The 13,753-nt window shown below is 40.3% G+C and overlaps 1 protein-coding gene across 4 annotated transcripts in view; it reads left to right on the forward strand.

Moving 5' to 3' along the window:
• The first annotated feature begins 11,860 nt into the window (after positions 1–11,860).
• Positions 11,861–13,753, forward strand: part of FBXW4 (F-box and WD repeat domain containing 4) — an 80,830-nt gene continuing 78,937 nt past the window's right edge. The window contains exon 1 of one of the 4 annotated variants that reach the window (XM_057531300.1): positions 11,861–12,963. In XM_057531300.1, coding sequence (XP_057387283.1) covers positions 11,996–12,963 — 968 coding nt within the window. In that variant the 5' untranslated portion in view covers positions 11,861–11,995. The remainder of the gene's footprint in view (positions 12,964–13,753) is intronic. The other 3 variants (XM_057531301.1, XM_057531299.1, XM_057531298.1) reach the window with 3 other exon arrangements.

Consider the following 13,753-nt stretch of genomic DNA (forward strand, 5'->3'; position numbering starts at 1 on the left):
AACTTGAGAAAGCGAGACTTTGATTTGTTCAAGTTTCCTTAAGGAGGGGCCACAGAATCCTTGAAGCATGATTTGAAAAAGATGGATAAGATATTCCACCCAAAATTCAACATCACCTTTAATCTTGCCCTCTCCTCCTCTAATCCCTAGGTAATGTTTTGTGCTTCTTTTGCAGGAAAGCAATTTTGTTAATCACTTTAGCACCAATTCTTGCATCCCTGGCAATACTCAGAACTGCTTCCATCCAAGTCTTTGATGTGGGAAAGAAACACACACACTCTTTCGCATGTAATCTGAAAACAATTCACCTCTTGCCAATGAATGCACAGCACTCCACTTTAATAGAGAGCAAGTTCTGTGGAGGTTTCTAATCCTTTCTGCCAAAGAAGAGAAGAGAGAGAATCACTCAGGTAGCCCAACCTCATTCAGGAGTTAAAATCACTTGGAATGTTTTGTGGTGTGTGGGCTTTTTAAAAATATCACTTGCTGAAGATTACTGCTCTCAGGGGAAATCAAAACAACTCAAGATCAAAATAAATAAATAAATAAAAAATAAAAAATAAAGATTTCCCCATCCCCAACACAAACAGGATATTCTTCTCAACTCAGATAACTCTTGATCTAAGTGTATTACAAGAAACCTGCTTTAATCCCTCAAAGCAATGGTGTTACAGATAAGTAGCGGTAACATAGGTGGCTTAAATTCCAGAAATGTACAAAAGATTTGGCTGGAAATAAAACTAAAAAAGAAAGAAAGCTCAATTCTTCATTGCTGTGACTTGAAGAGGTAAATTTAGGGCAGTAAAAATGCAAAGAATGACCCCTAAAAAAGAAATAGCTATAAAAGTCTAGAATTGTCTTAATGGTCTCGTAGGCTGCTTACAGTGTGTGTCTTAATGTGTGTGTTAGGGATGTGTTTGTGTAAGCATTTTAAGAAAGAGAAATTGTTTTACTGATTTCTGGATCTAATGGGGTTCATTTGAAAATCTCTTTATACATTTTACTATGATATTACAACATTCTGAAGCTTTGTTTCACAAATGACTTTCTTTTATAATTTTTTAATTTCTAGCATTTTATCTCTGTTTAGTCTTTTTTCCTAACATATCCCTGCTTACTTAAATGCAATGAGAAGGACTTTATTCTTTTTCCTTCTGTCAGTAATTGTCATATTTTCACAATCTGCATGTTAATTTTGATCTACCTTCTGACATCCTAGTTAACATATTGCTTATTCCCCCCACCCCCTTCTTCATTGTAGTGCCACTGCAAGGTAGTGGCAATTTCTTTCATTATTCCCGAAATATGCTTGAAAATACTCTTTTACCTTTTTTTAGAGATAATGCTTATTATTCAATAGGTAATACAAATAGTTAATAGTTTAAACTTCAAAAGGTATAAAATAGTGTATAGTAAAAAAAAAACCCTGTCCCTTAACCACCCATTTCTCCTCCTTAGAAGCAAACACTGGTACTAGGTTTTGTGTATTTCTCCAGAGAGATTTGGCACATAAAAAGTCAAAGCAGGCAAATATAGTTTCCCACCGTCCCCCGCCATGGCAATATATTATACACACTCTGCGTTTTGCTTTTTTCACTTAATGTATATTAGAGATCCTTCTGTAGCAATGCATCTGATCTGATCTTCCTCATTCTTTTTCACAGCTGCTTACTATTCTATTCTATGGATGTCCCATGATGTATTTAAACAGTTTGGAATACATTTGTTCCAAACATTTCTATTCTCTGTCTATTCTATTCTTGTTTCTTCTCAGGTTGTTTCTAGGACTCTATCATGGGTACTGCTGAATAAGTAATATGGATTTTAATTGTAACATGGAAGGCTCTTGAAAAAATTAAAAATTTTTATTTTCTAAAATCTTAAAGTCTTTAAAACTTGAAAAAATTACCCAAAGGAATATGGGTTTATAGTTTTCAAAAATCTGACATTATGGAAGTTGTGTGATGCCAAGACTTTTAGTTACTTCCTCTTCATCTCATCATGGATCCCATCCACTTCAACATTTAAAATTCCATTGTTCATTGATTTCCCTATGTGGGTTAACATAGGATACTGAATTGAGAATTTCCTTCTAATAGCTGTTATTAATTTTAATTCTCTTCACCTGCAAAATATTAAATATTGCTTTATACACCTTTAACTGAACACCAATTCAACAGGCTATCTCAATACATGACTAAAGACTCAAATCAGGGAAACTGGAACTTTGGTTGACCTCAACTCTTGGGAGAGCTAGGCAAGCTGTGGGGCCCGATCATAGTGATTCCTCTCCTCTGTTGCATGGTCTGAGTGGTGGAGCTCTTGAGAAATAGATTTTTAAAAATTGAAGTATAGTTGATTTACAATGTTGTGTTAGTTTCTGGTATACAGCAAAGTGATTCATATATATATATATATATATATATATATATATATATATATATATATATATATTCATTCATATTCTTTTCCATTATGGTTTATTGAATAATCCATATCCATTATGGATATTGAATATAGTTCCCCGTGCTATACAGTAGGACCTTGTTATTCACCTTTTTTTGTATATAGTAGTTTGTATCTGCTAATCCCAAACTCCTAATTTATACCTCCCTCCCCCTTACCCCTTTGGTAACCATAAGTTTGTCTTCTATGTCTGTGAGTCTGTTTCTGTTTTGTAAGTAAGTTCATTTGTATCATTTTTTTAGATTCCACATATAAGTGATATTATATGATATTTTTCTTTGACTTACTTCACTTAGTATGATAATCTCTAGGTCCATCCATGTTGCTACAAATAGCATTCTTTCATTCTTTTTGATGGCTGAGTAGTATTCCACTGTGTATGTATGTATGTATGTATGTATGTATGTATGTATGTATATATTTATACATACACACACACACACCCCACATCTTCTCCATCCCTTCATCTGTCAGTGGACATTTAGGTTGGTTTCATGTCTAAATAGTGCCGCTATGAACATTGGGGTGCATGTATCTTTTCGAATTAAGAGTTTTCTCCAGATAGATGTCCAGGAGTGGGATTGCTGGATCATATGGCAACTCTGTTTTTAGTTTTTTAAGGAAGCTCCATACTGTTTTCCATAATGGCTGCACCAATTTTTTACATTCCCACCAACAATGTAGAGGGTTCCCTTTTCTCCACACCCTTTCCAGCATTTATTATTTGTAGACATTTTTCTTTTGGCCATACCACGGCTGGTGGGATTTTAGTTCCCTGACCAGGGATTGAACCCAGGCCCTTGGCAGTGAAAGCATGGAGTCCTAACCACTGGACCGCCAGGGAATTCCCTATTTGTAAACTTTTTAATGATGGCCATTCTGACTGGTGTGAGGTGGTACCTCATTATAGTTTTGATTTGCATTGAGAGATTATAGATTAAGCCTCCTGGGTTGTACCACACACCCACTGAGATTGGTCATGCTTGAGGAAGCAAAAGTTCCTTTCTACTTCTTGTTGGCTCCATAGCACCTGGAGGCCCATGCCCTGGCCAAGTGGGGATTTGAACTCCTCGCTCTGTCTCGCCAAGGCTGATATCTGTGCAATTACTGTTTGGTTCTACTTTCAGACTGACTTCAGTTTCAGGTTTTTCATCTGTCCATTTTACTCCTAATTCATGACCTTCTATCACAGATGTGAAGTTTAATTTCTCTTTGCTCACTCTTTTACTGGGAGACTCTGCTAGCGGAAAGCCTGTCATCTGTTGTGAAGGGGAGCTGGTGTTGACTTGAGGCAACAGAATTGGTGGTCCAGTGGCCGTTTTCCTGTGTTAGGAGCAGGTGGTCTCGCTAAACTCCATGTGTTTGGAAACCTCTCTGACCAGTGGTTGTGCTGCTAAGGAAGAAGAGCTCAAGCTGTACTCCTTTTTCAGGTCAATCTCCTGAACCTGGGAAGATCCCCAGGGGCTAGCTTGGACTTCTTCCTGCTTTTCTCTCCATGGTAGGTTTTAAATGTAGGGGATTTTTCTCATTCACCTTTCCATTTGGGTTTGAAACAGCTGCCATAAGAAAGGGGGAAAAGCACATTATATAGAGTGTATAATTCTTTAGAAGCAGTGACATAGGTTCTCAAAGGATAACAGTTAAATATGGGTCTAAAGGTCATAATTCTCTTTACTTAGTGTGTGTGTGTGTGTGTGTGTGTGTGTGTGTGTGTGTATATATAATATATATATATATATACATGCTTTTTAAAACTAAAGTAAAAATCCCCCAATTAAATAAGACCTACCTTTATTCCATTCACATCCAAACTTTTGTTTATATTTAACAACTGAACACAACCCACCATCAGTTCAAAATGATGTAATTGAATGATATTCCAGAAAAGTTGTCTTTTGTGTTTTTCACATTTTTAACAGGACCCCAGAACTAGGACAAGATAAATAAATTATATACTGTGGTTTCAGTCAGTGTAATGATTGTCTCAAATGAAAAAATTTACCTGAAGTTAGGCATTCTTTAATAGTAATAATTATAGAACAGAAATAAGAATTTTATATTTGACATGGTACTTTCTTCCAGAAGAACTGAAGATGCTTAAGAGAATTTTTTTTTCTAGAACTTATCATTCTTTTCTTGAAAAAGAACTCATATTTGTATATATTTTATCTCAGTGGTAACTTTATTTTTATGTATGTATGTATGTATTTAAAGAAATTCCCAGATAATCATGAAAATTTCACAAGATTTTGTAGTTCCCTTCATTTTCAAATTTTATATCTTCCATCATCTGTTGCCAAATGACTCACTGTCCTGACAGAGATCAGAAAAATCACAAATTCTGATAGCACATAAATTATCTTAGATCCTAATGCTGATGGCGTGCTCTACATTTTGTTCAAAATCTCTTTGAACACCACCTATTCACATAAGAAGGCTATCTCATACTAACTAATGATAACATTACTTAACTGGCAAATCTAGAAACCTGCTTTTTTATCCCTACAGTTACATTTTATATTTCTGTCTTGCCCACCCCCTTACCTTACTTGCCATATGGTCCTTAAATTTTGTGTACATATGTGTATAACTTATATACATAAATTGGTGCTTGGAAATGTCTGTTTCTCACAATTGTAAAGTCAGGACAGTATCTAAAATGACATCTTACCCTTTGGAAAATGAATCTTTCTAGTATAGCTGTAAATTTGGATAACTAGAAATCTTTTTTTTTTTTTTTTTTTTTAAAGGATTTTCTTATTTATTTATTTATTTATTTTTGGCTGTGTTGGGTCTTCGGTTCGTGCGAGGGCTTTCTCCAGTTGCGGCAAGCGGGGGCCACTCTTCATCGCGGTGCGGGGACCGCTCTTCATCGCGGTGCGCGGGCCTTTCTCTATCGCGGCCCCTCCCGTCGCGGGGCACAGGCTCCAGACGCGCAGGCTCAGCAATTGTGGCTCACGGGCCCAGCTGCTCCGTGGCATGTGGGATCTTCCCAGACCAGGGCTCGAACCCGCGTCCCCTGCATTAGCAGGCAGATTCTCAACCACTGCGCCACCAGGGAAGCCCTAGAAATCTTAAGTAGTAGTTTAATTTTTGTTGGAGATGATTTATGGGACATTATTTTTACTATTTTCTTTTGCATTTGGGATGACAGGATAGGGTTTCATAATATTGCAAATCTCTGTAACTTGGTAAACACACTGCCTTCATGTGCATTACAAGTTTTGCAAAGATTTTCTGTAAAAAGTCACAGAAGGCTAAAATAAACTTTTTTAAAAACCTTTATTTTGTATAATATATTTAGATTTACAGAAAAATTGTGACGCCCGAACAGAGAGTTCTTATACACTACCATTATCAACATTTTACATCAGTATTGTGCGTTTGTAATGATTAATGGACCAACCAGATTTCCTTAGTTTTTACCTAGTGTCCTTTCTGTTTTCTACTCTAGGATACCACATTACATTTATTTGTCATGTCCCTTTTGGTTCCTCTTGGCTGTGACAATTTCTCAGACTTTCCTTGTTTTTGATGATCTTGACATTTTTGAGGAGGACTGGTCAGGTAATTTTGTAGACCATCCTTCAATTTGGATTTGTCTGATGTTTTTCTCATTAGACTGGGATTATGGCTTTTGGGGAGGACGACCACAGAGGTAAAGTACCATTTTCATCACAGTATATCAAAGGTACCTACTATCAATGTGACTTACCACTGTTGATGTTGAACAGGTGTTGATCGCCTGGCTGAAATAGTGTTTGTCAGCCTTCTCCACTGTAAAGTTACTCTTTCCTCCTCTTTCCATGTTGTATTCTTTGGAAGGAAGTCACCACATGCAGTCCTCTTAGGAATGTGTGTGTGTGTGTGTGTGTGTGTGTGTGTGCGCGTGTGTGTGTGGGGGTAGTTATGCTCCACCTCCATGAAGGTGAAGTATAACAAATTATTTGGAATTCTTCTGTGTGGGAGATTTGTAAAATGAACTTTAAAAAATATTAAAATTAATTAGATTAATTAAATTATATTGAATTAAATTATTTCTTACATTTAGGTGTAAACACCTCTTAGGTTTTTTCTTTAAAGAAAAAACTGATTATGGGGACTTCCCTAGTGGTCCAATGGTTAAGACTCCATGCTCCCAATGCGGGGGGCCCGGGTTCGATCCCTGGTCAGGGAACTAGATCCCGCATGTCGCAACTAAGAGTCCACATGCTGCAACTAAAGCTCCCGCATGCTGCAATGAAAGATCCTGCACACTGTAGTGAAGATCCCGCATGCGGCAACGAAGATCCTGCGTGCCGCAACTAAGACCCGGCTCAGCGAAATAAATAAATAAATAAATAAATAAGCAAATAAATAAATAAATTAAAAAAAAAAAGAACTTAAAAAAAACCTGATTATCTATAAATAGTACAGATGAACCGGTTTGCAAGGCAGAAATAGAGACACAGATGTAGAGAACAAATGTACGGACACCAAGGGGGGAAAGCGGGTAGTGGTGGGATGAATTGGGAGATTGGGATTGACATATATACACTAACATGTATAAAATAGATAACTAATAAGAACCTGCTGTATAAAAAAATAAATTCAAAAAAAGAAAAGAAAAACTGATTATCTATGTAATATATGCTCATTGCAGAACATTTAGAAAATGCAGAAAAGTGTAAAGCAACAGCAGAACTTCCCATAACTCCACCTCTCATCAGCATCCATTTCTAGCATCTGGACATATTTCCTTCTAGTCTTTTCTGCATAAAGTGACTATTTTTAAACAATACTTTAAATTGTTTCATATGAAATAAAAATATTTTATCTTTGAATATGACAAAGACAGTGGATTCACAGAAAAACAGAGCAGATCTTGGTTGTGTTTCCAACAGGATTTCAGAATATAAACTACCAACCTGATAATTTCTGAAAACAACACTTTAGACTTGATCCTTCTATTTATGAGATCCTCAAATGTTTTTGTATTCATTGTTAGGCCTCTTATTTCTTCTTTCTAATACTCTACTTTGTTCATTATTTTACTATTACATGATACACATTTTAATGGAATAAATAAAGTTTGAAGAAACTTAGGTGGCTAGTTAAAAACTCTGGCAATGATCTAGGCTTCAAATCTCCAACTTTCTTGTTGCATGGTGTGTTTGGATGCATGACAACTCTATTCTTCTTTTTGAGAGACTTTATTGATTTTGTAAAGGTGATACAGGCTTATTTAAAAAAAAATCAAGCAATACAGAAAAGTACAAAGTAAAATCCCAAAATTCCATTACCTAGAAATAACCATTATTAACATCATTCTACAAAGTCTCACTTTGAATATATATAGGTAGGGACAAATTTACAAAAAAGGCTCATAATACATACCATACACACATTGTTACTTAAATTTAACATAAGAAATTGAAGCTGAAGCAAAATGAAGGAATTACTAAACTTTAGTTATATGTTCTTTTGCAAGATATATTAGTTCCTACAAATCCTTTTAAAGTTTTGCAAGAAGATTATGAAAAGCATGAGGCTGTAGGTTCTACATGGTTAACCCTTAAAAAGTAATTGAGACATGCAGGATATACTTTTGTTTAGAAGCAGCTTTTATTTAGATACCAGACCTGCCTGACGGTCAGAAGTAAAGTATATTACTAGGTGTGTCTATATTAGTTGTAAGGGATCCTAGAGGACCTTGAATTCAATGCCTTATTCCTATTCCATTTTCTGCTGTGTATGGTGAAGGCACAGTTCAGAGTACAAGCTTTGGGGTTAGACTGTCTAGATTTGATACCTGCTCTGCCATTTAGGAAATGTGACCATAGGCCTGTTTCATCTTCTGCAAAAAATGGGTTAATAGTATCTTCCTTATGTGGTTGTTGATATGAATAAATGAGACAATACATGGAAGGCTCTTATGATAGTTCCTGAAATATAGTAAGTGCTCAATAAATATAAGCTATTATTATTATAAAGGAATAATGGTGTCTGAGCCAATGTATGACATTGAAAATTGTCATTCATAAAATAATCTCACTCTCTCTCATTCATCTCAGAATAATTCCCCTACTAAATCTGCCTTTAAAGTTAAAGGCTGGGGCCCTGAGGGTTTATCTAAGGGGCATGTGGGTGCAGGAGTACTGGATGTGGGAACACGCTCCTGTCTGAGATTGTCACCTGTTTATAAGAATGGATGGAACACACAATTCTAGCCTTTTCACAATCTTAAACATATATTATACATTACCTATAACAATAATCACTACTATGCATGTCAGTTACATGGACATACACAAAGAACTTTATATCTGTACTTAAAAATTCTCTCTAAAAGTAAACTAATGTTAGTATTTCTAAATTCCCAGTGTGAAATTCATATTGTCTCATATATCATACAGCATAGGGAATATACGCAATATTTTATAATAACTTTATTTTTTTTTTGAAAGTTTTTTTTTTTTAATTTAATTTTATTTATTTTTGGCTGCTTTGGGTCCTCCTTGCTGCGCACGAGCTTTCTCTAGTTGCGGCGAGCGGGGGCTACTCCTGGTTGCAGTGTGCGGGCTTCTCACTGTGGTGGCTTCTCTTGTTGGGGAGCCCAGGCTCTAGGGTCATGGGCTTCAGTAGTTGTGGCATGTGGGCTTAGTTGCTCTGAGGCATGTGGGATCTTCCCGGACCAGGGCTCGAACCTGTGTTCCCTGCACTGGCAGGCGGATTCTTAACCACTGTGCCACCAGGGAAGTTCTATAATAACTTTAAGTGGAATATAATCTATAAAAATATTGAATCACTACGCTGTACGTCTAAAACTAATATTGTAAATCAACTATACTTCAATGAAAAAAAAAGAAAAAAATTCATATTGAGTCTTACGTTTTAAAATATTATGAATTCTATGTTTTTGGCATTCTAAGTTAAAAGTAGTCCAATGTTTTCAGTTTACTTATTAGTATGCAAATTTTAAAAATTTAAAATAAAATGCCTTATAAAAACAAGGTAAATTTCACCCCCCTCCCCATATTATTTCACTATGATTGGTTCCTGGATTTGAACTTCAAGGGAGTTGATGACTTTTCTGAAAGATGTTCTTAAGTCCAGTGTACTCTGTCTATTTTCTTTTCTGGCAATTAACATATCTATTTTCTTTGATAATAAAACATTATTCAGGTTCTCCATGAAGATATGCATTTACTTTGTTACAAACCATCTTTTCAGCCCCAGGTGATTTTTTATCCTTTTTTTTTTGGCTATTCCATGAGGCTTGTGGGATCTTAGTTCCCCAACCAGGGATCAAACCCAGGCCCTTGGCAGTGAAAGCATGGAGTCCTAACCACTGGACCGCCAGGGAATTCCCATCCAGCTGGTTTTTTAAAATAACCTGTCTCCAAAAAGAATTTTAAAAGTGCTTTTTGTGATGTAGTTTTTTCCAAGTTTGGTTTAAACCCCACATTGGATTTGTTTTGTTTTGTTTTGTGGGGGAGGGAGGGTTGATGAAAAATTCTAGCTGCTTCTCTGAGCTGAGACTAAACTGTAGGTTTTTTTTTTTTTTAAGCTCAGGAATTTAGGGATACACATCACCACCAAATAATAGAATATATGCCAATTTTCCATTTTGGCTTTGCCTTTCCGCCTAGTGAGTACTTTGGCTTATTTTGTAAATCAGTAAACCATAAATTCTAGCTTAAACAGTTCACTTGACCTCTAGTTTGGGTGTGAAAGAGGGTGATTTGATAATTTTAAATGATGGTTTAATTTCTCCAACAATGAGGGCAACATGGGGTAAAGAATAAGTTGCATTTGTGTGATTGTGGATTTTAATACTGACTTATGTTGGGTTAATTAAATAATTTTCTGTGCCTTCAAGTCTTCCACTAAAAACTAGGTACAATGTGGATGAACTACTTAGTTTTACTCTGTGTAAAGGAACCGTTAAAAAATAGTCAAACAGTAAGAAATTACAAACGTGTTTAACACAAATATGAACACAAAATGTAGGAACCATATGCTATATTCATCTCTCTCTTCCTTTCAGAGTGGCTCACAGTACACAACTGTAGCAAAACCAATAAGTGTTGAGTTGATGATATTACCTCAATACTCAGCATTCCTACCTCAACAGCCTTCTAACAGTATGAAATCAGTAGATTTCTTTATAATGATTTCTAAGAGATGGTCTAAATTCTTTAGTTGTACTGAAATGTGTCAAATATTGCTTTTAATAAGTAAACCACTGGCTGGGGTTTGGAAATCTTTTTCTACACAAAGCCTTTGTTGTACCTTTTTTTTTTTTTTCTTCCTTTTGTAGGGTATTTTTTGTAAAAGGATTTGACCTGTAACTATTATTGAGAATTTTCTTAGAGGAGTTCAAAGCATTTTACAGGGATCATCTCATTTATCCCTCGAAAGTAAGGCAGAGGCATTATCTCCACTACAGACTGAGAACACTAAAAGGCCAAGATAGGTGGGGTTTTTTGTTGTTGTTTTGCTAAGATCAAAAAGTAATTCTAGGGCAAAGCCAGATTCCGGTCTGACCTTGTTACATGATGCTTCTGCAGTGACATAATGCAATGTCGTTGCTCTCCTAAGTCTCTCCTTGCCTATGCTAGGTGTTGAATAATTTCCAGAGTCGATTTCTCATTCATTCTTGCTTCTGAAAATGGACCTTAAGATGTAAATACAAAATAAAACCCTCAAATCCTTACTGTTAGGATTTCGGGTACAGGATACAGACAGGGATAGGCATATTCCTCCCCCACTTCCCAATCTTACTGCCTCCCCCAATGCTGTCCAGTAGAAAAAATAATGTGGGCCACAAATTCAAGTCACATGTATAATTTTAACCTTTCTAGCAGTTACATTAAAGTATATTTAGGCCAATGTATCAAAAATCTTATCACTTCAACATGTAATTAATATAAAACTATTAATAAGATAGTTCATTCTTTTTCTTTTCTAAGTCTTCAAAATCTGGTGGGTTTTTCACACTTACAGCACACCTCGATTTGGACTAGTCACATTTCCAATGCCCCAAAGCCATGTGCCACTAGAGGGGCCTGTGCAGGACAGCATGTCTAGACTTCAGTAGATTCATCTAAGCTCTAGCTTCAAACTGGTGGCCTTGTGAATGGAATGGGTGGTGTGGGAAAGAGCTCCTGGATGACCTTGGAGAATCCACTTGCCGTTGCGTGGTGACTAATAGCTTTACCACTTGCTGATACATGACTGGGGAGTTATGGATTCAGGATCTAGAGGATTGCAACCTCCCAAAACGTCTAAAATGCCAGCTCATTGCTAGGACTGTGGTTTACACCCCGTGTGAGAACCCGGCCTACTTCTAGGGATGCAGTTCGTGGGGCCCTGGTACGTGGCCTTTGGAAAGCAGGCATCAGCCGAAGTAGAGGAGGGCTACCGGAGGGGGAAGGCCACCCAAGTGGGTGCTTCTTGAGGGCAGGGGCTAGAACTAAGCGCTTCTTGAATGCCGAAGCTCCTCTTGGCGGCCTTAGCCAGGCGCTCGGCGGGCCTCGCATGCTAGATGAACGCAAGCTGCGCTTCCTGCACACGCTCCGGGCGGCCCGGGGCATGGGAGGGGGCATCTCCCCGGTCTCGGCCCGCACCCCAAAGCCGCTCCACGGCCGCGGGTGTGAGGGGCGGGCCCAGGCCTCGGCCCGCGCCGCCCCATGTGACCCGGTCCGACATGGTGTCGCCTCCTCCTGGGGCGGCGGCGGCGGCGTTGGCGGCGGCTCGGGCTTGGCTCCGCGTCGGGCCGGCTCCGCGGCCGCTCATGGGCAGCCAGGGCGGCTTAGGGCCCCCCGGGGACGGCGGGCCCGGCGAGGGCGAGGGCGAGAGCGGGGAGACGAGGAAACTGCAGGAAGGGAGAGCCGCGAGGGGAAAGCGGAGGAAAGGGAAGGGGAAGGGGAAAGCAGGAGCAGGGCAAGGCGGAAGAGGAAGCGGGGCGGAAGGGAAGCCGCAGCCGCCACAGGCGAAGGAGGCAGCGGGGCTGGGGGCCGAGGCGGGAGAGAGGGCAGGCCTGGGAAAGGTACGAGAGGGAGGCGGAAGCGTAGAGGAAGGGGCGAGAAGGATCTTCAGGGGAGATGAGGGGAGCGCAGGGGCGCGGAAGGAGGCCAAAGGAAGAGATGATGGGAAGAAGGAGGAGTGGAGGGTCAGAACTGGACAGCGGGAGGAGGCCAGGCCGGCGAGAGCACGGGGACGAGGGGCTCAGGCTTGGGGCCGCCTCGCTGGGACAGGGGCGGCCATGGCGGCGGCGGCTGAGGAAGAGGCGGGAGCCCGGGAGCCTGCCGGCCGCCCCGCCGCGGGGCCCGCGCTGCTGCGCCTGCCGGAGGAGCTGCTGCTGCTCATCTGTTCCTACCTGGACATGCAGGCCCTCGGCCGCCTGGCTCAGGTGTGCCGCTGGCTGCGGCGCTTCACCAACTGCGACCTGCTCTGGCGCCGGATAGCCCGGGCCTCGCTCAACTCCGGCTTCACGCGTCTCGGCACCGACCTGTAAGCGCCCGCTCGCCCACCCGCTCCCCGCCCCGGGCCGGCCCGCGTCCCGGGAAAGGGCGGGGCGCCGCGGCCTGGTCGGCCTGGGGCTGTGTCGCCCCCCGAATTCCGAGGCCCGGACCTGGCCTCCGCCGATCCCTCCCCGAGCACCCTGCTCCTCTCAGAGGCCCCCATCCGAGGAGGCCTCCCAACAGCATCCCTCAGTCAGCACCCTCCCCGTGGGCGGCTCCTCACAATTAGCCATCTTAAGCACTCCCTTCAGCTTTTAATTGTGTCTTTTCGCAGACGTTGACCGCCTGGGTTCCTCAGCTCCAGAGGAGCCCGGCTGGTCTGTGGCTTTAGAGGCCTCCTCCCGTCCAGGTGTAGGACCCATATCCACTATGTGGCCTTTCAGGACGTTTTTGTGGACATTCACCCTCTCACCCCCTTCCAAGGGTTGTTAGGCTTCAGGGCGTGGATAAAATAGAATATGGAGAAAAGGGTTCACACCCCAAAAGAAGGCCCTTGGTCCAAGTGTCAACCATAGTTTATGACTTGATGGAGGCAGAATGACACAAAAAAGGGTGCCTGCTTATGGCAGGGGGTTGGATGAGTACAGTTAAGACTGTACACGAAGGCATGGTATTGTAATTTGGCCTGTACTTGGTAGGATCTGAGACCTGTGAATGAAAAACTTAACCATGTAAGCAGTTAATAGGGAGGGGGAAAAAAAAGTGTGGAATTGGGGGAGTAAAAGCTTTCAGATTGCACCCAACTCCATCCAATTTGGGTTAAAAAAGAAAAAAGGTAG

The sequence above is a fragment of the Balaenoptera acutorostrata genome, chromosome 16 (assembly GCF_949987535.1).
Source record: "Balaenoptera acutorostrata chromosome 16, mBalAcu1.1, whole genome shotgun sequence".
Lineage (NCBI taxonomy): Eukaryota > Metazoa > Chordata > Mammalia > Artiodactyla > Balaenopteridae > Balaenoptera > Balaenoptera acutorostrata.